General features: G+C 40.6%; 1 protein-coding gene across 1 annotated transcript in view; it reads left to right on the top strand.

Moving 5' to 3' along the window:
* LOC134359598 (mucin-5AC-like) overlaps window positions 1-23,435 on the top strand; it is a 196,743-nt gene that overhangs the window by 160,627 nt on the left and 12,681 nt on the right. The window contains exons 33-41 of the mRNA XM_063073094.1: window positions 1,182-1,591; window positions 5,376-5,547; window positions 5,823-6,055; window positions 7,770-7,953; window positions 8,063-8,267; window positions 11,165-11,340; window positions 13,884-13,953; window positions 14,115-14,221; window positions 21,233-21,264. Of these exons, the coding sequence (XP_062929164.1) occupies window positions 1,182-1,591; window positions 5,376-5,547; window positions 5,823-6,055; window positions 7,770-7,953; window positions 8,063-8,267; window positions 11,165-11,340; window positions 13,884-13,953; window positions 14,115-14,221; window positions 21,233-21,264 (1,589 nt within the window). The remainder of the gene's footprint in view (window positions 1-1,181; window positions 1,592-5,375; window positions 5,548-5,822; window positions 6,056-7,769; window positions 7,954-8,062; window positions 8,268-11,164; window positions 11,341-13,883; window positions 13,954-14,114; window positions 14,222-21,232; window positions 21,265-23,435) is intronic.

Here is a 23,435-nt window from a genome sequence, read left to right as displayed (position 1 = left end):
GATAATTATGTGCTCTTTCGGGAAGTCATACAACGATAATAACAAATGGGAGCCAACCAGATAACACCAACACTACTGGTAATGCCTACTGTTTCACATATGAGTAAGGTCATTTGTTGTAATTTTAAGTATTTGGGCAATTTCACTTAATCAGCTCTACTGACGATGCAATGAGGTCCTGGAAGGTTGTTGCCGTGTCTCTCTCCCAACAGGCATCTAATTGGCTGGTGATAATGTTTCTTTGATTGCAATTAACTTTTCAGTTTTCTATTTAATTCCTGACCACTCCCCTGCAGGAAACACTACGAGTGTTTATGTGGATGAGCTGACATCAGATGTGTAAAGTTCAAGCAGATTGGTTCATTATGAAAGAAGGTCAAATTTGCTGGTCCCTTCTACTTCAAATGGTCCAAACGCTCAATTTAAAATCAGGAGAATGTATACGGTATACAACTTGATCTAGAGTCCATCAAAGATTCCAGTCCATATCATGGCACTTCAGTATCTCAAATGAACCAAATCTGAAAGGTTACAGGGAGAAAGCAGGAGAATGGATTTGGAAGGGGTAATAAATCAGTTATGATTGAATGACAGAGCAGATGTGTTGAGCCAATTGGCCTAATATTGCTCCTAAATCTGAGGGTCTTATGGTCTAAAACATGCCTACCTCTGAAACTATGGTCCTCATTGTGCAACAGCAGGTGAGTATTTAAACTCCATGCATCACTGAATCATTTAAAATATTCCAGAATTCAAAGCACAGCTTTAGATTCTTTGCACCTTGCTTAGTCATGTACAGTCTGTGAATGTTTATGTCAATGCTCCATCCCAACCCAACAGCATCCCATTTCTGCAGTCTTAGGAGAAAAGAAACTTCAAAACCAAATGAAATTTCTGCTGCCTCTGTCTAACATGCTCCTGACATAGTGGAGTACACTTGGCAATTTCCTGATCTTTCAGCAGTGTGCAATTCTGTTCTGTGAATTTAGTCACTTTAAGAATTGTACTGAGACTGCCTGATTTATGTATCATCCTGACATCCAGCGAGAAATGAGCCATCTCTATCTAGATTAGACTCAGAACATGTTCTGAAGTGAAAAACAGGATTCCATGCATCACAATATTCTACTGTGTGCATATACCAGTGAGGAAGTTGATAGGCTCTTATTTTTATTTTGCAGAACCGTTTTGCAATGGAGTATGGTCACACTGGATTAATAAAAATAAACCATCATTTCCTGACAGAATCGATGTTGAACTATTGGAAGAATTGCCATCAGACGCATGTCCTTCCGACTCCTACAACATCAGTAACATTCATTGCGAAGCTGTCAGCTTCCCAAACCAACCAATAAATAAATCAGGGGACATTGTGACTTGTGATTTACAGAAAGGACTTGTATGCCATATTACTGAGGATAGTTTCCCCCTGTGTCTGGACTATAGAATAAGGGTGTGCTGTGAGCTGATACAAACTATGCCTACAACTGCTGCACCTCTAACAACTCCCACAATTGATGAGCCCAAAATGAGCCAGGTCACAATCGTACCTCCGGAATCATGTTGGTGCAATTCTAACCCTCCACGGAAGGTAAGGAAGTTTGACTTGATTCTTGGAACATTGATAATGTATTGGTGTCATTCAGCATGACTAATCAAACTTAGCCACGGTACCAGCCAGCAGGTGGTGTAGTGGTGTTAGCACCGGATTTCGAGGTGAATGGCCCCGGGTTTGAATCTGGTCGGTTCCTTGCACTGCGCGCTTCTGTCTGTGTGGCTTGAGCGTTGCATTACCAATGCGGCCTGTTTAAACAAAACAGACAAAAGCGAAGGAAATGCCATAAAATACCACCTGATGCAACACAAGGCATGAAAAGGAACAACAAAAATGAGTCACGGTAATCATCACCAGTATATACAACACATTTAAGTTGGAAGTTCTCAATCATTGCTGAATTTCCTCATTTTCAAAAATTACATTAAATTACTCTTAACATTTTTGAAAAGTCCCTGCAGAAACTGAATATGTCACCAGGTTCGGACATGGCCCAAAGTGGAGTGAGAGACACTGAAGTGGGTTGAAACGTAGCCTATACTGCGACGGAAAAGAACAACTAAGAATAAAATGAATACCGCTAGTCTTCAGAGTCAGTTGACTCAACAGTCCAGTTTCTCAGGCAAGGCTGAATGCAAGCAGGCAATGAAGCATTGCAGTGTCCAAGTCTCGACAAATATTATGACGGAATGAGTGGAGTTAAATACCATCACAATGAAATAATAATTAGCTGACTTGTGCATATTCACAAGCGCAATTGCCATATCTACTGTGCTGCTGAATCTGTGGTTGTGACAGGGGCCCCCCTCTCTAGGCGCAGCCCCTGAGGCACCACAGACCTGTATCCACTGGAAGTCCTGAATGAGTGACTTATCTAAGATGTCCTTCAGTGATGCTGGTAGACAAGTGCCATGGTGTGCATTGCCAATATCGGAGCCTAAGACTTCCATGTAGAGACAGAAACGAGCTTCTACAGAGGTAGCTCGACCAAGTGACACTATGAGACGAGTCATTCTCAAAATGAGGACTCTCTGATTGGAGCTCATCGAGCATCTGCTTCAAGAATAAAACTAACACAGAATCTCCGAGCCTATCAAAGTAAACTTTACAAACTTAAGCAGAAAGCATCAGGAAACCGCATTACAAAGAGTGAGTTGCTCGAGAAAAACACAAGAAGCTTTAAAACCATAATAACTGTTAAGCAACAATTAACCAATTTAGGTGCTCTAAAAACCTCAGAGCCCAAATGCTCTCTGATGCCCTGCACAGGCCGGAAGAAGTCACTACAGGACACCCCTCCCTATAAGCTGGCACTTGATGGCCCTGGAAGGCCTGAAAACTCAAGATCTAGGGAAGGCTCGGGAGACCTGGGGAACTTGAGAGGGAGGCATGGGGAATTAGAGAGGTGTGGGGAATTAGAGAGGCAGGGAGACTCGAGGATCCAGAGAGACTGAGAGACCTGGGAACCCCAACAGACAGAGAGACCAGGGAACCTCGAGTGAGATCAAGAAACCTCAGGCGGGGCTGAGAGGGTGGCTTGGGAGTCCTCGAGATGGGGAGGACATTGAAAAACTCTGCTAGCAATGGTGGTGGAGGTGGTTTCAATAGGGTCTTTTAAGAGACTCTTAGACAGGTAGATGGAGCTTAGAAAAATAGAGGACCATGCGGTAGGGAAATTCTAGGCAGTTTCTAGAGAAGGTTACATAGTCGGCAGAACATTGTGCGCCTGTAATGTGCTGTAGATGTCTATGTTCTATGTTCTATGGAATCCAATAGATTCCCAAACTGGTGCACGGACAGGGAATCTGTACAGCTCTGGGGAAATCCAAATCTTCTGAATTCATGTGGAACTATAGCTTTCCTGCCCATGATGCAGAACTCCTGCAGTGCTGCCTCCACAAGGCTCCATTAATGTACACTGATATTTTTACATAGCACTCTGCAGGTGTTAATCTGAAACTTAGCTGTAATACGTAGAGAACATGGCATGTCTTCCTAACCTTGATCCTGGTCCTCTGTATTCATTACCCTTATCATTAGAGAAAAATATACTTTTTAATTTCCCATTAAAGCAGGGCTTCTCAATTTGGTGTCCACGAACCCCTTGGTTAATGTTAGGGGTCTATGAAATAAAAAAAGGTTGGAAACCCCTGCATTAAAGTATCCATGTGTCAATGTTGTAGCAATCAAATAATCAGTCACTTATAACATGCTCAAAATGCTGGAGGAACTCAGCAGGCCAGGCAGTATCTATGGAAAAGAGTACAGTTGACTTTTCAGGCCTAGACCCTTCTGCAGGACTGGAGAAAAATAGATGAGGGGTTGGAGTTAAAAAATAGGGGCTGGGGGGGTTGGGAGGGAGAAACACAAGGTGATAATAGAATCTCCTCCACCAATCCCCATCTACGTTTCCCTCTCTCACCTTATCTCCTCACTGACCCATCGCCTCCCCCTTTTCTTTCTTCCATGGCCTTCTGTCCTCTTCTATTAGATTCCCCCTTCTCCAATCCCGCATCTCTTTCACCAATCAACTTCCCAGCTCTTTACTTCACCCCGTCCCCCTCCCAGTTTCACCTATCGCTTTGTGTTTTTTCCCTCCTCTCCTCCCACCTTTTAATTCTGTCTCCTATCTTTTTTCTCAAGTCCTGCTGAAGGGTGTCAGCTGAAAACGTCAACTGTATTCTTTTCCATAGATGCTGCCTGGCCTGCTGAGTTGCTCCAGCATTTTTTGTTTGTTACTGGGATTTCCAGCATCTAGAGATTTTTTCTTCTTAATCATTCATTGGTAATTCCATACTTCTTACTCAAAAGGAGTATTGTTGCCAAGGCAGATTCTGGTTATCAGATTTGTTGTCCTTTGTTTTCTCATAATAATTAAAATGTCATCTTTACAGTGCCCCTACATGTTAGACATTGATTTGCTGTCTAAGTACACAACATTGTGGATGCTTGATTATATTTAGATTTTAAAGAGCATGACAGGATATGAGGCTAGTGCAGGAAAGTGGTGCAAAAGTATGAGATCAATTATATGATTACTGAATAGCCTTTCTTTCCTACCCCTCCACTCTTGTTCTGTTCCGTACTCTGGCCTTTTACCTCTTCATACTTGCCTGTCACTTCCCCCTGTGTCCCATCCTCCTTCCCTTTCTCCTATGGTCCACTCTCCTCTCCTATCTGATTCCTTCTTCTCCAAGCCTTGACCTTTCCCACCCACTTGGCTTCACCTATCACCTTCTAGCTATCCTGCTTCCCCTCCTATTACCTTTTTATTCTGGAATCTTCCCCCTTCCTTCCCAGTCCTGATGAAGGGTCCTGGCCCGAAACATCGACTGTTTATTCATTTCCATGGATGCTGCCTGACCTGTTGAGTTCCTCCAGCATCTTGGGTGTGTTGGTCTAGATTTCTAGCATCTGCAGACTTTCTTGTGTTTACAACTGTTTCCACATTACATTCTTGGATTGCTTTTCTTGCATCATCTTGGTTCAGCAGCACATTGCACCTGTAAAGCAACATTTGTGATTGAATGAGGGAAATAATCAGATTTAAGTGCAAGCAACACACACAAAATGTCGGAGTAACTTAGAAGGCCAGGCAGCATCTCCAGAAAAGAGTAAACAGTTAACGTTTCAGGCCAAGACTCTTCATCAGGACCGGAAAAACAGATGAGAAGTTAGAACAAGAAGGTGGGGGGGGGGGTGGGGGGAGGGAGGGGAGGAAAAAGTACAAGGTTCTGCATTCCCCAAGATTCCCAAGACCTTCCAATCCAGATATTAACTCAACAAGTTTTACTTATTTTATAAATACTATTTTTTCTAGTGCTTGGACTCGTGGAATGAAAACTGCACAAAAGTTACTTGTATTGAAGGAAATCGGTATGAAAGGATTCCTATTGTCTGTCCAAGGCAAGATAAACCGACATGTAAAAATGGTATCGAGCCTGTGAAAGTTAGCAGTGAAGATGGATGTTGTGAAGAATGGGAATGTAACTGTAAGTATCCCTGATCAGTTCAAATTGATGCCACATTGAAATTGCCTTCAGTACTGGGGAGGGCTCTCAGCTTTGGTTGGGCAATAAAGCAGATGTTAATGGGTTGTCATCTATGCTGCACCAGTTGTATTTTGTTGGAACTTGCAAGGTGTTAGTGAGGAGTAAATGATCCCATCCTGCCTGTTTTGCAATCCCGCCGCATTCCCTGCAAGGTGGAAAATCCACCCCCTGGCACTGATGACTTTTTTTGATATATTGTTCTCATTCATTTTTAGGTGAATGTCTAGTATGGGGAGATCCACATTATCAGACATTTGGCGGTGCGAGATATGACTTCTTTGAAAATTGCACATATACACTTGTGGAAGAAATAGTTCCAAAGTACAATTTGTCGATCCTGTTGGATAATTATTTTTGTCTCTCCTTTGTAAAAAACTCTTGTCCAAGGGGCCTAATTATCTATTACAAAGAAAATGTTGTCCGTATTTCAACTGGGGTCAAATATTTGGTGAGTTCCTTTGTACATACTGTATGTGTTGCTTATGTTCTAAGTTAGAAACATGAAGACAAGTGTGGGCAATTTGGTTCCTCTATCTTGATCCAAACCCAAGCATATCAAAGCTGATCTGTTAACTAACTTAATTTATCCACAGTTCCCTCACCTCCCTCAAATCAATACTTGTAGTTAATAAAACTCCATCAACTTTGGAATAAGACTTCATGACTGATTTCACATCAATAGCCAATTAGATGTTCCAAACTTTTATCACATTCTATGTGCAAATATATTTTCTAAACTCACTCCTGAAAAGTCTGACTTGATTTTTCTACCAACACTAGACACTCCATCTGTCTGGTTGGGAACAGAACAGTGAAATTTATGTAATTACTTGTCATAATTTAGCATCCTGGCGTCTAAGTATCAATCTGATAAATATATAATGTGTCAATGTATCTTTCCGAATCCCAAGTGACTAGAAATGCTCACAGTGCTCCAGATGTGGTCTAGCCAAGGCATAGTGTTCATTTTTAAAATTCCTTTTTTTTTGGGATGTGGTCATTGTTGTAGCTCTTCTCAACACTGGCAAACTTAGCCTCCACGTGGAAAGAAACTTGCTCACTTATGTTCATTTTGGGTTCCACTTGGTTCACTGAGCTTCAGACCATACTATGACCTCAGCCCACAGATGAGGTGAGAGTGAGTGTCTTTAATGTTTGGGTGGCCCAGACAAATTGATAGAAAAAATATGTCAAGAACTGAGAATCTACTTGAGGATGACTTCATTATGAATCCTCATAATTTTTCGACCATTTGCAAGGCATAGTGAAGGATATATACTGCTCCAACAGTATATAAAATCAACAGGACATTGTCCTGTTGGTACCCAATACACCGCCTTTACTATTCACAACACCAGGCAGTGTGTACCATGTACAAATGTACAGAAGTAACTTCCCAAAATCCATCCCAAACCTGTACCCAGCCATGATGGCTATGCTGTTAAATATAAGTTTCCTCCGAGTTGCACATCGTCAATACTTGAAATAGATCTCTGTTACTTCATTGTCGAAGTCCTGAAACATGCTTCTACCCAACATTGAGCAAACACCTTTGGCCCATGAAACACAGCAGTTCATTAAGATTATTGCCACCTTCTTGATAACCAAAGTTCATCTTACCTTGCAGATTAATGTAAAATGTCAAATGTGATTCATCTGCCTTGAAATTTATATACTAAAGCTGACACGGTAGCGTTGTGGTTAGCACAACACTTTACAGTGACAGTGACTCAGGTGCAATCCCCATCGCCGCTTGTGAGGAGTTTGGAGGTTCTCTGCACAGGTTTCCTCCGGGTGCTCCGGTTTCTTCCCACAGAACAAAGATGTACTCGTTGGTAGGTTAATTGGTCATTGTAAATTTCCTATGCTTAGGCTAGGGTTAAACCGGCAGTTGCTGGGCGACAGAGCAGAAGGTCCAAAAGGGCCTATTCCACACTATATCTCAATAAATAAGTAAATATTCTAATCATAACCATATAATTTTTGAGCACATTACCTCCAAAGCTGTTTTATGAACTGTTTAAAGTGGACAATCTAATAATCTTCTTGTCAGAAGTGATTTTGTAGTGGATATTAATTGTATAACATGTCACTAATAGATATATAAAACGTACAATAGTCCTTGGGATAGTTTTTGACTTATTATATTTTTCTTTTTACAGTTAACAGTTGACGGATATAATGTGAGCCTTCCCTATTCTTCAAAAACATTGCACATTACTGAACTGGACACCAACACACACATTTATATTCCTGACATTCGAACAACAATTATTGCTTTCCGCTTTGGCTTTGAGATCACAGTGCCTGAAAAATACTTCTTAAATAACACCAGAGGCCAATGTGGTATGGACTCTAAGACTGTATATAGTCATATAAAATTATGCATTGCAATATCAATTTTGTTAGTGATTTGGATTTTGTTTAGAACTTAAAGCACTTCTTCCTATTTTAGGATCTTGCTCCTCGAACAAATGCATGAGAAAAAATGGCAAGGTTGAGTCTTTGGACTGTTGTAGTGAAACTGCATATGATTGGATAGTTTATGATCCCAGTAAACCTCACTGCCAATCAGCTCCTACTGATGTGCCTTGCACTTCAGCTCCTCCTAAAAAACCATGCAAAAATAAGAGTTCAATCTGTGGCATCATTCGAGAAGAGTAAGTATCTGGACTCATGCCATTTATTTTCTTTCAGAATAAGTGACTGTGATGATGCATGTCATCTACATTTTCTCTCTGCTCCTCTGTCTACCTACCTAGGGATCAGTGAGTATAATTCTAAGTCACAGGCAACAGTATAGTATCTAGATTGCTGAGCTGGAGGAATGTTGCATTTCGGATAAGACTTTTCCCTTATTTTCACTCATTCATGCCATGCATTCAGCTGCTTTGATACTAGGTCTTAGAATTTTTTTTACCCAAAGCCTTGCATCTTTCAATCTCATGCCATTCTTTAGAAGTTACTTACAAGTTACTACTTTAATCTTTTTAGTTATCTGTTTTTAAGTTATCTCCTGTTGCTCAGAATAATTTTATTTGGTAAAATCCTTGTGAAGTATTACAAGATACTAACTGTAATTGTGGTATATAATTGCAGGATGTTATTGTAGTTTGCTAGAAATGGGTATTATTCCTATTGCCTAATAGGTCCCTAATAGCTGTAGTCAAATTGGGTTCAAAGGTTCATTTTATTATCAAAGTACAACTGAGATTTGTCTTCTCCAGATAGCCATAAAATACAGAAAAAAACATATAAGTCGTTGAAAGAAAGACATCAATCCCTCCCACACGAAAAGAAACAAAAACTTGTAAATGCCAGCCCCTACCACTCCACCCCTCCCTTGCACAATCTAACAGATCACCTACATGGAGAAACAATAACAAACCCCAAAGCCCCAACCCAACCCACCAATCGGCAACAAGAAAGAATGGGCGAGACTACGAAATAAAAACATAGAACTATATAGAAGAAAATACAGAAGAGGCCATATGAATCACAGTCCAATCCACAAATCTCAGAATTTTGATAACACCTCCAAGAGCATTGGGACCCAGCTCCAAGGGCAGAGACTCGAACCCAGCAGCTTCTTCGAGAACCACTCGGTCTCCTCTGCGTTTGCCTCTACTGAGCTGCTTTTAAAACCTTCAGCAAAGATGTAAATCTGAAGCTGCCACTACATACAGCTGCCCCTGGCTCTGTGACTAAACTCCTGTTCACTGTGCAACCCCTGGGGATTTGTATTACCACCTCTAACAGTCGGCTTGGTGCCTCCGATTTGCTTTATCTTGTGGAACAAGTGAACGGTTACTGGGGTTCCAGTTGAGGTCCTTAACTCATCTATATAACACAAATAAGGCAATTTGGCCAATTTCCTCATGCATGTGAAGAGTTCATTGTACCTGAAACACTCCTGGCGCGGAAATTGATGCAATTTTTGGGCTAAGTCTTTAGAAATATGCAAGCTGTGAAACAAATTAGTCATAGTAGTAATAGTCATACTTTATTAATCCCGGGGGAAATTGATTTTCGTTACAGTTGCTCCATAAATAATAAATAGTAATAGAACCATAAATAGTTAAATAGCAATATATAAATTATGCCAGTAAATTATGAAATAAGTCCAGGACCAGCCTATTGGCTCAGGATGTCTGACCCTCCAAGGGAGGAGTTGTAAAGTTTGATGGCTACAGGCAGGAATGACTTCCTATGACGCTCAGTGCTGCATCTCGGTGGAATGAGTCTCTGGCTGAATGTACTCCTGTGCCCAACCAGTACATTATGTAGTGGATGGGAGACATTGACCAAGATGGCATGCGACTTAGACAGCATCCTCTTTTCAAACACCACCGTGAGAGAGTCCAGTTCCATCCCCACAATATCACTGGCCTTACGAATGAGTTTGTTGATTCTGTTGGTGTCTGCCACCCTCAGCCTGCTGCCCCAGCACACAACAGCAAACATGATAGCACTGGCCACCACAGACTCGTAGAACATCCTCAGCATCGTCCGGCAGATGTTAAAGGACCTCAGTCTCCTCAGGAAATAGAGGCGGCTCTGGCCCTTCTTGTAGACAGCCTCAGTGTTCTTTGAACAGTTCAGTTTATTGTCAATTCATATCCCCAGGTATTTGTAATCCTCCACCATGTCCACACTGACCCCCTGGATGGAAACAGGTAATTAATAGGTAGATTATCAAAAATCTGCTAAAAAACTGTATATAGCTTATAAATCTGAGATAAATCTAGAAACATATTTCAATCTAACTTATAGGCTGAGCAAATTATAGATCAGTAACATATAACCAAAGAACTAAATACATAAATTAAAATTGCTATCAATTTAAAAAAATCTCAATATTCAAGACTGTATATCCTAAATTGATTAACTTATGCTAAGCATTTTAGGAACAGCTTCTTCCCCTCTGCCATCAGATTTCTGAATGGCCTATGAACACCACCTCAGTACTTCCTCTCTTTTCACAAAACTTGATTTTTAAAATATTTATTTCCTATTGTAACTATGGTAGTTTTTTTTAATGTATTGCACAGTACTGCTGCTGTAAAACAACAAATTTCATGACGTACATAATTTTAATTGATGGGGTTTGTGGACTGCACTCTGTAGATCATAGTATGATGTGTTTATGGTTTCTGGTTGCTGCTTCTCGTTGCCATTTCCTGTGACATTGATTAGCTCTGCGGCCTGCAGTCAACGAACAACACAATGCTTGATTGAACTGAACTGAATTAAACATTCCTTGAATTTTTCGTTGACTTTTCCGTTGTTTTATATTCTGTGTTTATCGTATGGTGTGTTTTTGCTGTTTGCACAATTGGTTCTTTTTTTTGTGCATTGTTTTTCTTTGAACGGATTTCATGGTTTTCTTTGTTTCGTGGCGGTCTGTGAGAAGAGAAATCTCAGGGTCGTATACTGCAGGCATACTTTGACAATAAATGTACTTTGAATCTTTGTCAGTGATAATACATCTGATTTTGATACGAAATGATTGTGATTTTATTGGATTTTCAGACATTTTTTAAAAATCATTATTTAGGCCCTTTGAAAAATGCAGAAGCGAGCTCAGCCTTGATGATTTTGTGGAGTCCTGTACCTTTGACGATTGTACTATGAATTCCACCGCTGATTGCAGCAGCCTGTATGCTGCAGCTTTGGCCTGTGCGGAAAATGGTGTGTGTGTGGACTGGAGAAATTCTACAAATGGAATGTGCAGTGAGTATCACAGCTCAGATACTTCAGAACACACATGTATAGATACAGAGGATACACAACAAAATACAAAAGCAGTGTCTCAAACTAAATTGATTTATAATGGAAATGATAACATGGCTGTTATTGAGTTTTTGTGAAGATATATGGTTTGGAATTTCTAGAGAAGTGGTGAAGAAGATATTAATATGAACAAAACTATTAAGAGTAGATGACTAGTTGTGATTACATAATCTCCACAAGTATCTTGAGATGAAACTTAAAAATAAAGCTGTTAGGACATTGTAAAAGTGGATAGCTTGCTTTGTAACTCCATTTCATGAGACCTAATAGATCTTCTGCAGGTATTTTTCTATGCAAAAACACATGGCTCTCAAATGGTCATAATACTCAAGAACATAGTTTCTGTAACAGGGTAATAGATATAACAGCATTGCAAAATTACCCACTTGAATTATTTTCAAAATACTTGCGTGCATTCTCTTCAATCTGCTCCATTAGCTGAGTTGTATCATGGTCGGCTGGTGGCACAGTGAGATCAACGCCGGACTCGAGAACAGAGTTTCCCGAGTTCGATCCGGTGACAGACCGCTTCCGAGCGCGCTCTCCGTCCGTGCCGGGTTGATGCCGAGCTCGCAACACGACCTTGTAAAAAAAAACACTGCCACCTCCAGTTTAAATTCCCACGCGGAATATTGTGGAGGATCAAGTACCCATACCCATACGATGATCTGCTATTCTCTGCCAAAATATTTTTGTGATTTGCAACATTATCCAGTGTTCACTTCAAACATACAGTTGGCTCTGGTGGATCAGGCTTGGGGCTTGCATAATTCCTGAATACAGCCACTCAAATATATCAGGTACAGTTATTCTACTGAGAGTGATTCCTTTGAATGACCAAGAATTAGACATTAAGAATTGCATGGAAATTTGACCGCTCCAACCCTGTAGTTTTTTGGTAGCTTTACCATGACCTGTTAATGTTGGGGCGGCATGGTAATGTAGTGGTTAGCACAGAGCTTTACAGTGCAAGTGACCCGTGTTCAATTCCCTCTGCTGTCTGTAAAGAGCTTGTACGTTCTCACCGTAAACACCTGGGTTTCCTCTGGGTGCTTCAGTTTCCTCTCACAGTCCAAAAGACGAACCGATTGGTAGCATTGTAAATTATCCCATGATTAGGCTGGGCTTAAATCGGAGGATTGCTAGGTGGCCCTGACTTGAAGGGCCAGAAGGACCTATTCTGCGCTGTCACAACAAACAAACAAACAAATAAATAAATAAATAGCTATTGCAGCTCTTTAGTCCGCTCTTGTGCGCTCCATAACGACCCAGCCTTGCTAAAGTTGGTATCTTGTTTAATGACATCTTTAGAAATGAATCGGTTACAATTAATACGAGTACTATGTTAAACACTCTGATGGTCACAGGCTTCCTTTCTTATTACAGGAAAGACGATCATTATTTGTCTGCCTAAGTCCATGTTGCTTCTCAACAATGAAATCCAATTTTCTCCCCCCTTATTTCCTCCCTGTTGCCCTGCTACTTATTCTCTCTGTTGCCCATCAATTCTCTTTGATTCTCTTGCCAGTTACCTACACTAGGAGCATTTAACAGCAGTCAGTTAACCCAACAGTACACTGTAGAGATGTGAGAAAACATGAGCACCTAGGGGAGCCCATGCAATTACACAGGGAGAAAATGCAAACTTGGTGGTCAGGATTGAACCCATTATGAACTGGCAGGTCAGTGTGCTGCAATCTGATCCTAGTGCTAGCCAGCAACTTTAATCATACTTATTTCAAAATGCGGAATATTCCAATACCGTCAATTTCTATCCTTTCAAGCTATCTGATCCTGATTCATCCTCCAGGGAAAACCATTTAAAAAATAACCAGTGTAACAAAAGTGAAAGCTTTTATTGGACCAATAGAAATAGCTCTAGGAATGCTTTATTCCTTTGGGACTTGATACTCAGAATCTATTTATCTACACTTAATTGAGGATCCATATTGTCTGGGAACCTGTTTTGTAAAATCATTCATTAAAGATTTTACATCCTATCTGGGACAAAAGTGGTGAAAGTGAGATTCTAAATTTGTGGAAGATGAAAATTTGGATTTTATTTTATTTCTGTGGACCAGCATATATTTACTCATCCCTCACTGCCTTCTTGAACAACTACAGACCTTGAAGTGTGGGTATATTACAATGCTGTTAGGGAGCGAGTTCCTGGATTTTGACCCAGTGACACTGAAGGAATGGTGATATCTTTTTGAAGCCAGGATGTTCTATGGCCTGGAAGGCAACTTCCAGGTTGCAGTGTTCCCCTGCTTTTGTCTTTGTAGCTGACAGTGGGTTTGGAAAGTGCTGTCTCAGCACTCTTGGTGAACTATTACAGAGCATCCAAATTGCTGCTAGATTTTTGCCAACATGACATATTATATTTATATTATACATATAATGTTAGTACTTAAATTTCTTTATACCTCGTCACTGTCCAAATTTGCATATTTGTACTAATGCAGTTTTCTTTACTACTTAAGACTACACCTGTGAGCAGGGTTTAGTGTACAAGCCGTGTGCAACCAAGGCCGATGACCAATGTGAAAATAAGTAAGTATGTTATTAATGTATCCCAACCTAAAATTCTCTTCTCAGTTATTCTTGGAGGTTAACTACCAAGAACCAATCCATTTCTGACATAATAATGTTCAATTAAGACCTTGTCTTGAGTCTCTGGACTATTAAATCATAGACTCTGTTTCTTGCTCCAGTAAGGTGAAAATTGGAGAGGCGCTCAGCAAAATTGAGGAAGGCTGTTTTTGTCCAGACGGTTTGATTCGTTCCAAAGGCAAATTCAAATGTGTTCCCTCTTGTGAAGGTAGGTTTATTTAATTTTCATTCTCAATTGGATCACCACAGTCTTTGTTCAAATCATTAGGTACAGAGGAGATGTCAGGGGTAAGTGTTTTACGCGGAGAGTGGTGAGTGCATGCAATGGGCTGCCGGCGGCGGTGGTGCAGACAGAAACGAAAGGGTATTTTAAGAGGCTCCCGGATAAGTACATGGAGCTTAGAAAAATAGAGGGCTATGGGTAAGCCTAGGTAGTTCTAAGCCTAAGGTAAGAACATGTTCGGCACAGCTTTGTGGGCTGAAGGGCCTGTATTGTGCTGTAGGCTATCTATATTCTATGTTCCATGCTTCTAACATCTTGTGCAGGAAATAAAAAAAGGCAAATTTTCAGAGGGATGCACATGCCCTTTAAGTTATAAAGTGAGAATTTGTACATTCTTTCATTATCACTGCATCTTTTCAGATAATTATTGAAAACACACCATGCCTCTGCCTATCTCCTACCTTATCCTTGAGTACCTCCCTGTAATTCACAATAATATTAACACATACAGTAGCTCTAATAGAGTATATACAAACTAAACAAAATCAAAATTGATAAGCATATAGTATACTGCAGAAGGATATGTTGCCGGCTACTTCTTGCCATTCGTTACCTTATACAGTTAGTAATGCTGTTTGGTGAAGGCACCCTGGAGAAATATTTCATATGACTCATTCTCAAAACAGGCACTCACTGAAGCTGCTGCTAGGAATCTCTTCAATTGATTTCCCAAATTTCACGACACCTTTACAGCCTGTAGCAGCTGAAAATTTCTTTCCTTTCAGGCAACGTATCTTGATTTGGATTACTATGTATACAATTATATCGATAGGATGCAAGGGTCTTGAGTTTGGATGTATGGCTGAGTTTGACACAAATAGTACATGTGGCATATTGAGCAAAATTTCATAATCATAGTCATAGTCATACTTTATTGATCCCGGGGGAAATTGGTTTTTGTTACAGTTGCACCATAAATAATTATATAGTAATAAAACCATAAATAATTAAACAGTAGTATGTAAATTATGCCAGGAAATAAGTCCAGGACCAGCCTATTGGCTCAGGGTGTCTGACCCTCCAAGGGAGGAGTTGTAAAGTTTGATGGCCACAGGCAGGAATGACTTCCTATGACGCTCTGTGCTGCATCTTGGAGGAATGAGTCTCTGGCTGAATGTACTCCTGTGCCCACCCAGTACATTATGTAGTGGATGGGAGACATTGACCAAGATGGCATGCAACTTAGACAGCATCTTCTTTACAGACACCACCGTGAGAGAGTCCAGTTCCATCCCCACAACATCACTGACCTTACGAATAAGTTTGTTGATTCTGTTGGTGTCTGCTACCCTCAGCCTGCTCCCCTAGCACACAACAGCAAACATGATTGCCCTGGCCACCACAGACTCGTAGAACATCCTCAGCATCGTCCGGCAGATGTTAAAGGACCTCAGGTCCTCAGGAAATAGAGACGACTCTGACCCTTCTTGTAGACAGCCTCAGTGTTCTTTGACCAGTCCAGTTTATTATCAATTCGTATCCCCAGGTATTTGTAATCCTCCACCATGTTCACACTGACCCCCTGGATGGAAACAGGTGTCACCGGTACCTTAGCTCTCCTCAGGTCTACCACCAGCTCCTTAGTCTTTTTCACATTAAGCTGCAGATAATTCTGTTCACACCATGTGACAAAGTTTCCTACTGTAGCCCTGTAATCAGCCTCATCTCCCCTGCTGATGCATCCAACTATGGCAGAGTCATCCGAAAACTTCTGAAGATGACAAGACTTTGTGCAGTAGTTGAAGTCTGAGGTGTAAATGGTGACGAGAAAGGGGGACAAGACAGTCCCCTGTGGAGCCCCAGTGCTGCTGATCACTCTGTCAGACACACAGTGTTGCAAGCACACGTATTGTAGTCTGCCAGTCAGGTAATCAAGAATCCATGACACCAGGAAAGCATCCACCTGCATTGCTGTCAGCTTCTCCCCCAGCAGAGCAGGACGGATGGTGTTGAATGCACTGGAGAAGTCAAAAAACATGACCCTCACAGTGCTCGCTGGCTTGTCCAGGTGGACGTAGACACGGTTCAGCAGGTAGAACGGTTCTTAGTGGCAGAAAGTGGAATGTTGCCCATCCTAATATCAAGGTGCACATTAGAATATAAAGAAAAGGGGCAGTTCTTCTGCCTAAACATGGCAGGTAAGTTCACACTTACCATCCTTTTACATGTTTAATTGGCAGGACTCTGATAGGCAGAATGATGTCGGTCGTCAGCTCCCGGTGAATGCCAGTCTTAAGCTGCACTGATGGAATCCTTATGGAATCCTGCAAAATAACAAGAATATCCTCAGATATCCCTTCATCTGGGCTAGGAAATCTGCCCAGTGGCTCAGGACCAGTTCAGTACAGCTCTGGTGAAAAGGAAAGAAATGCCATCTAGGTGTATGATTTAACTGTGTGATTTAAAATATATTTAGTTAAATGGTGCAAATGTCTCTTGGGGTTTTGATTTTGACATTTTAAACAGATAAATTCTGACACGTCTTTCATAAGACAGTAAGACTATAAGACAAGGGAGCAGAATTAAGCCATTCAGCCCATCTAGTCTGCTTTGCCACTCTATCATGGCTGATCCCGGAACCTACTCAATCCCATACACCGGCATCCTTGCCATTTCTTTGATGCCCTGTCCAGTCAGGAAATGATCAATTTTTGCTTAAAAGAGACCCACGGTCTTGGCCTCTACAGTTGTCTGTGGAAAAGCATTCCACTCTCTGGCTAAAAAATTCCTACTTACCTCTGTTCTAAAGGGTCACCCTCTCCACTACAACCTATCTAGTCCTTTCAACATTTGGTAGGTTTCCATGAGATTCCCCCCCACTTTCTTCTAAATACCAGTGAGTACAGGCCTGAAGCTGCCAAATGCTTCTCATATGTTAACCATTTCATTCCTGGGATCATCCTTGTGAACCTCCTCTGGACTCTCTCAAATGACAACACACCCTTTCTGAGTTGAGGGGCCCAAAACTGTAGGCAATACTCCAAGTGTCTTATAAAGTGTCAGCATTATCTACTTGGTTTTATATTCTATTCCCCTTGAAATGAATGCCAACATTGCATTTGCCTTCTTTACCACATATTCAGCCTGTAAGTTAACCTTCTGGGAGTCTTGCATGAGGACTCCTTAATCCCTTTGCATCTCTGATGTTTGAATTTTGTCCCCATTTAGATAATAGCCTGCACTTTTGTTCTTTTTACCAAAAATGTATTATCATACATTTACCAACACTGTATTCCATCTGCCACTTTTTTGCCCATTCTTCCAATTTGTCTAAGTCCTTCGCGATTGCATTGCTGTTTCAGGATTACCTACCCCTTCACTTATTTTCATATCATCTGAAAACTTTGCCACAAAGCCATCAATTCCACTATATAAATCACTAACAACCAATGTGAAAAGTAATGGTCCCAATACTGACCCCTGAGGAACACTACTTGTCACTGGCAACTAACCAGAAAAACCAACGTTTTATTCCCAGTCGCTGCCTCCTGCCTGTCAGTCATTCCTCTATCTGTGCCAGTATCTTTCCTGTAATGCCATAAGATTTTATCTTGTTAAGCAACCTCTTGTGTGGCACCTTATCAAATGCCTTCTGAGAATCCAAGTAAATGCCATCCACTGCCTCTCCTTTGTCCACCCTGCTTGTTACTTCCTTAAAAAACTCTAACAGATTTGTCAGGCAAGATTTCCCTTTACAGAAACCATGCTGACATTGACTTATTTTATCGTTAGTCTCCAAGTACCCCGAAACCTCATCCTTAATAATAAACTCCAACACTTTCCCAACCACTGAAGTTAGGCCAGTTGGCTTATAATTTCCTTCCTTTCGCCTCCCTGCCTTCTTAAAGAGTGGAGTTGCAATCTTCCATTCGTCCAGGACCATGCTAGAATCAAATGATTCTTGAAAGATCATAACCAATGCATCTGTTATCTCTTCAGCAACCTCTTTCAGAATTCTGGGATGTAGTCCATCTAGTCCAGGTAACTTATCCACCTTAATACCTTTGAGTATGCATAGCACTTTTTTTCCTTTGTAATTGCAAAGGCACTCACTCCTTCTCCCTGACACTCACAAACTTCTGGCACAATGTTAGTGTCTTCCACAGTGAAAACTGATGCAAAGTACTTGTTAAATTCATCTCCCATTCCTTTGTTCCCCATTACTCCCTCACCAGCATCATTTTCCAGTTGTCCAATATCAACCCCAACCTCCTTTTTACTCTATATATAAATGGAAAAACTTTTAGTATCCTGCTTTATATTATTGGCTAGCCTGCCTTCATATTTTATCTTTTCCCTTCTTACAGCTTTTTTTTAATGCCCTTTGTTGGATTAAAAAAACTTCCCAATCATCCCACTCAGCTTTGCTACATGATATGCCCTTTCCTTGGCTTTTATGCAGTCCTTAACTTCCCTTGTTGGCCACAGTTGTCTACCCCTGTCATTTGAGAACTACTTCTTCTGTGGGAGATATCTATTCTGTACCTTGTGAACGATTCCCAGAAACTTCAGCCACCTTTTCTCTATCAACATCCCCATCAGTATCCCCCTCCAACAAACCTGGGGAAGGTCTTCTTTCATGCCTCTGTAATTCTTCCCTTTATTGCATTGCAATACTGATACATGTGACTCATGCTTCACCCTCTCAAATTACAGTATGAATTGAATCATATTATGATCACTGCCTCCTAAGAGTTCCTGTATGTTAAGCTGAATAATAAAATCTGGGTTATTACACAACACCAAATCTAAGATGGTCTTTCCCCGAGTAGGCTCAAGTACAAGCAGCTCTAAAAAGCCATCTGAATGGCATTCAAAAAATTCTCTCTCTTTTGATCCAACACCAACCTGATTTTCCCAATCTCCTTGCATATTGAAGTCCCCCATTACAATTGTATAATTACTCATATTGCATGCCTTTTCCAGCATCCTTTGCAATCTCAACCCCACATCTTGGCTACTATTTGGAGGCCTATATAGGATTCCCATAATGGTTGTTTTACGCTTTCTAAACCCCACCCACAAAAATTCAACATTCTCTCACCTTATGTCACCTGAAGACACACACTCAGCGATTCAGGAACAGCTTCTTCCCCTTTGCCATCCGATTCCTAAATGGACATTGAAACTTTGGACACTACCTCACTTTTTTTTAGACATTGTTTTTGCACATTAAAAAAATCTATTCAATATACGTAATTGATTTACTTGTTTATTTATTATTATGTTTTATTTTATTGATTTTTTTTTCTCTGCTAGATTATGTATCGCATTGAACTGCTGCTGCTAAGTTAACAAATTTCACATCACATGCTGGTGACAATAAACCTGATTCTGATTCTCTTTCTAAAGACGTAACTTCCATTTCTTACCAGCACAGCCACACCACCACCTACGCCTTTCTGCCTGACTTTTCGATGCAAAGCATATCTTTTAATAATAAGCTTCCAACCATGACCTTCTTTCAGCCATGACTCAGTGATGTGCACAATGTCATACTGACCAATCTCTAATTGCGCCACAAGTTCATCCACCTTATTCCGAATGCTATGTGCTTTTAAATACAATACCTTTAGTCCTGCATTCTTTGCCCTTTTGTATTTTGCCTCTGCGATACAGTTTAACTCTTTGCACTATCTACATTTGTACTCAGTCACTGGCATAGAGGAGGGTCCTGCATGGCAGCCAAAGCCATATTCTGAAGACATTGTCAGGCCACTAGGACTGGGAGAAATCTTGAGATATGCTGGCCATGTTGACCACCTGAGGGGAAAAATGTAACCCAGCACCATACTGGACAAAACACAGTTCAAATGCAGGTGACCAGCGATTTTGGTCCATTCATTAGTCATGCGACCCACTTCACTTGGCAGCATCTCTTCCTAGTTGAGAATATTGATACATCTGGCCACAGCAGACATATAGAAGCCTAGAGCATGAGCTATAAATTACTCTGCCTGATATTCATTGCCATCAGGCAGGCAGGTGGCCCAGAAAAATATCGCATCGTTATCGTTAGATTAAAGAAAATGTCTTTTCCATGTGTTAGACAATAACTTAAATATGCATCTTCAATCTGAGATTAGCCACAATGCAAGAAACAATAGACCAGAGTGTAATTTCAACTCTGATGCTCTTACATTATCCAGAGTTATTGTTTTTTTTTTGCTGCTTGGTAATACATGCATGAAAATGTGTTAACTGTCAGTGGCTCTGGATGCACCACATCGGAAAATCCTACGAAACGTAGCAGATTCAGCTCAGTACATCATGGGTAAAACCCTCCCAACCACTGAGCACACCTGCATGAAAAGCTGTCATAGGAAAGCAACATCCATCATCAGAGATCGTCAACACCCGGCCATGCTCTTTTCTTGCTGCTGCCACATCACCAGGTTCAATAACAGTTACTACCACTCAACCATCAGGCTCTTGAACCAAAGGCAATAACTACACTCATCTGTTGAGATGTTCCCACAACCAGTGATCTCACTTTAAGGACTCTTTATCTTGTTATTTCATGTTCTTGTTATTTATTGCTTTCTATTTATATTTACATTTGCACAGTTTATTGTCTTCTATGCTCGACTTGAACTTTCATTGAGCCCACTTGTAGCTACTCTATAGATTTTCTGAGTGCACCTGCAGGAAAAATAACATCAGTGTTGTATGTAGTGACCTCTATGTACACTGATAATAAAATATACTTCGAACCTTGAACATTGTATGCCAGTGCTTTGTATTCTGCAACTGAAACTCAGTTCCATTCCTTCAATCAAGAATGAGTATTTAGGCAATCAGTTCTTAATGACTAATTGAAGATCTCAGGCTGTTCATTGGCAGGTAACTTAAAATCAAGTTTGCTGTGAAGATACTGTGAAGAGCATGGATATGTTGCATATGTGTTAATAAGCAATTCTCTTGGCTTTCCTGCAGCTTGTCATGACTATTCTGGACGGCCAAGACAGGTGAGTGTTCAAATAAGTTTACACCGGTAAGAGATCAGGAAATAATTCAGATTTTTAATGATCATCTTTTGAGGTCTGTTCTGTAAAAAAAAACTAGTAATGAAAAAAACAATTAAAAATTAAATAAATGGTTAGTAAGTGAATGTTATATATTCCACTGTTTGAGAATAGATATAGACTCACTTTCTGGGACTCTGCAGCTCATGCTCTTTTTGTATTTATTGTTTATTTCTGTTTATTATTTGCATGATTTATTCTCTTCTGCTCATTCATGTTTGTCCGGTTTTAAGATGTGTGTTTTTTCTGTCCTGTTGGTGCTTGCCAGATGATGAATGTTGAGGTTATATATGGTATATACACGTTGATAATAAATTTTCAACATTTGAACTTTAATATAAACAGCCACAATTTTTTTTTGTTTTTCTGCTCAAGTCAAAACTTGGCATTGACAACAACATGGATTGATCATGTCTTGTCAACGATAAATTTCCACTCAGAAATCACACCTGAACTCTCTGTTAGTAGCTTTGTTTTGCTTGTTTACATAGAAGAAAGTGGAATTAAGGGAAACCCGAGAGGAGATATCACAAAGTATTCCTTCTTGAAGCTGAGCATATTAGTCATCTTTTCTCCTGACAGTCACCTACCAAAAACAATATTAAAAGCAACCTGATTGCAAAATCCTAGATAAATTCAAATTAGATAAATTTAATTAGGCAAAAGCAAATTATTATAAACACTTCTATTAATTAAGAACAATTCAGAACATTAAAAAGTATCTTAACAAGAGAACCTTTGCTTTGCTTCCTCATTTACAAATGTAGAAGTCCTAATGCAGTTTTCATGTTCTGTATCCCAATTGGGCAAAAAATGTGTGTTTCTTTAAATGACTGGAAAAACGTATTTGGAATTTCTTTTCTCTCAGTAACATGCACTAAATGCATTATGAATACAAGAAATTCTGCAGATGCTGGAAATCCAAAGAAACACACACAAAATGCTGGAGGAACTCAGCAGTTCCAGCAGCATCTATGGAAATGATGTTTTGGTGCGAGATCCTTCTTCAGGACTGGAAATGAAGGGGGAAGAGTCTGGCCTCTTACCTCTTCTCACCTGCCTATCACCTCTCCCTGGTGCACCCCCTCTCTCCCTTTCACCTATAGTCCACTCTCCTCTCCTATCTGATTCCTTCCTCTCCAGCTCTTTACCTTTCCAACCCATCCAGCTTCACCTATCACCTTCTAGGTACCCTCCTCCCCCCTCCCCCACCACCCACCATTTTATTCAAGCATCCTCTCCAGTCCTGAAGAAGAGTCTCGGCCTGAAACATCGACTGTCATTCATTTTCATGGATGATGCCTGACGTGCTGAGCTCTTCCAGCATTTAGTGTGTGTTATTCAATTGCATTATATATGTAGCACTTGGATGTTGCACTTTCAGCTGGTAATTCCTGATGTAGTGACTTCACTATGTCACTGTAGATTTCATTTACAACATTCAATCGAGGAAGAATTTCATTGCCACTATATGTTATCCGAGTTCAGTCTGAGGTTGTTTAGAACCTTCCAGCCTTCTTCCCACAATGACAGAGGGGCACTGACATGTGGAGGAATTCCAAGAAAATGATCCTGGTCCTCTGCTAAAACACTTTGCTGGATCAAGAGAAACCTGGTAGCCAGGTGTATAATAGCTCCCCCATACCTAAGCCGCCTTCTAGATTAAAATGTTCTTTTTTGTGTGGACAAATAGATTACAAAATAGTACCCATAGTTCTCTGGAGTAGATACAAGGCACACAAAAACCTGAGGAAGTGAAGTATTCTGCTTATTTTAAATGGTTTAAATGTGTCAGCACAGATTAAATGGGCCAAAGGGCCTGTGTGAGTGCTTTTCTATAATAAACAAGAGAAAATCTGCAGATGCTGGAAATCCAAGCACCACACACAAAATGGTGGAGGAACTCAGCAGGCCAGGTGGTATCTGTGGAAAAGAGAAAACAGTTGATGTTTCAGGCTGAGATCCTTCATCAGGACTGGAGAAAAAAGATGAGGTCAGAGTAAGAAGGTGGAGGGAGGGGAGGAAGAAATACAAGGTAGTAGGTGATAGGTGAAACTGAGAGTGGGAGGGGTGAAATAAAGAGCTGGGAAGTTGATTGGTGAAAGGGATAAGGG

Source organism: Mobula hypostoma, chromosome 20 (assembly GCF_963921235.1).
Source record: "Mobula hypostoma chromosome 20, sMobHyp1.1, whole genome shotgun sequence".
In the NCBI taxonomy this organism is placed as follows: Eukaryota; Metazoa; Chordata; class Chondrichthyes; order Myliobatiformes; family Myliobatidae; genus Mobula; species Mobula hypostoma.
Note: the sequence above shows the minus strand (reverse complement) of the source record. Positions and strands in the feature narration are given on the sequence as shown.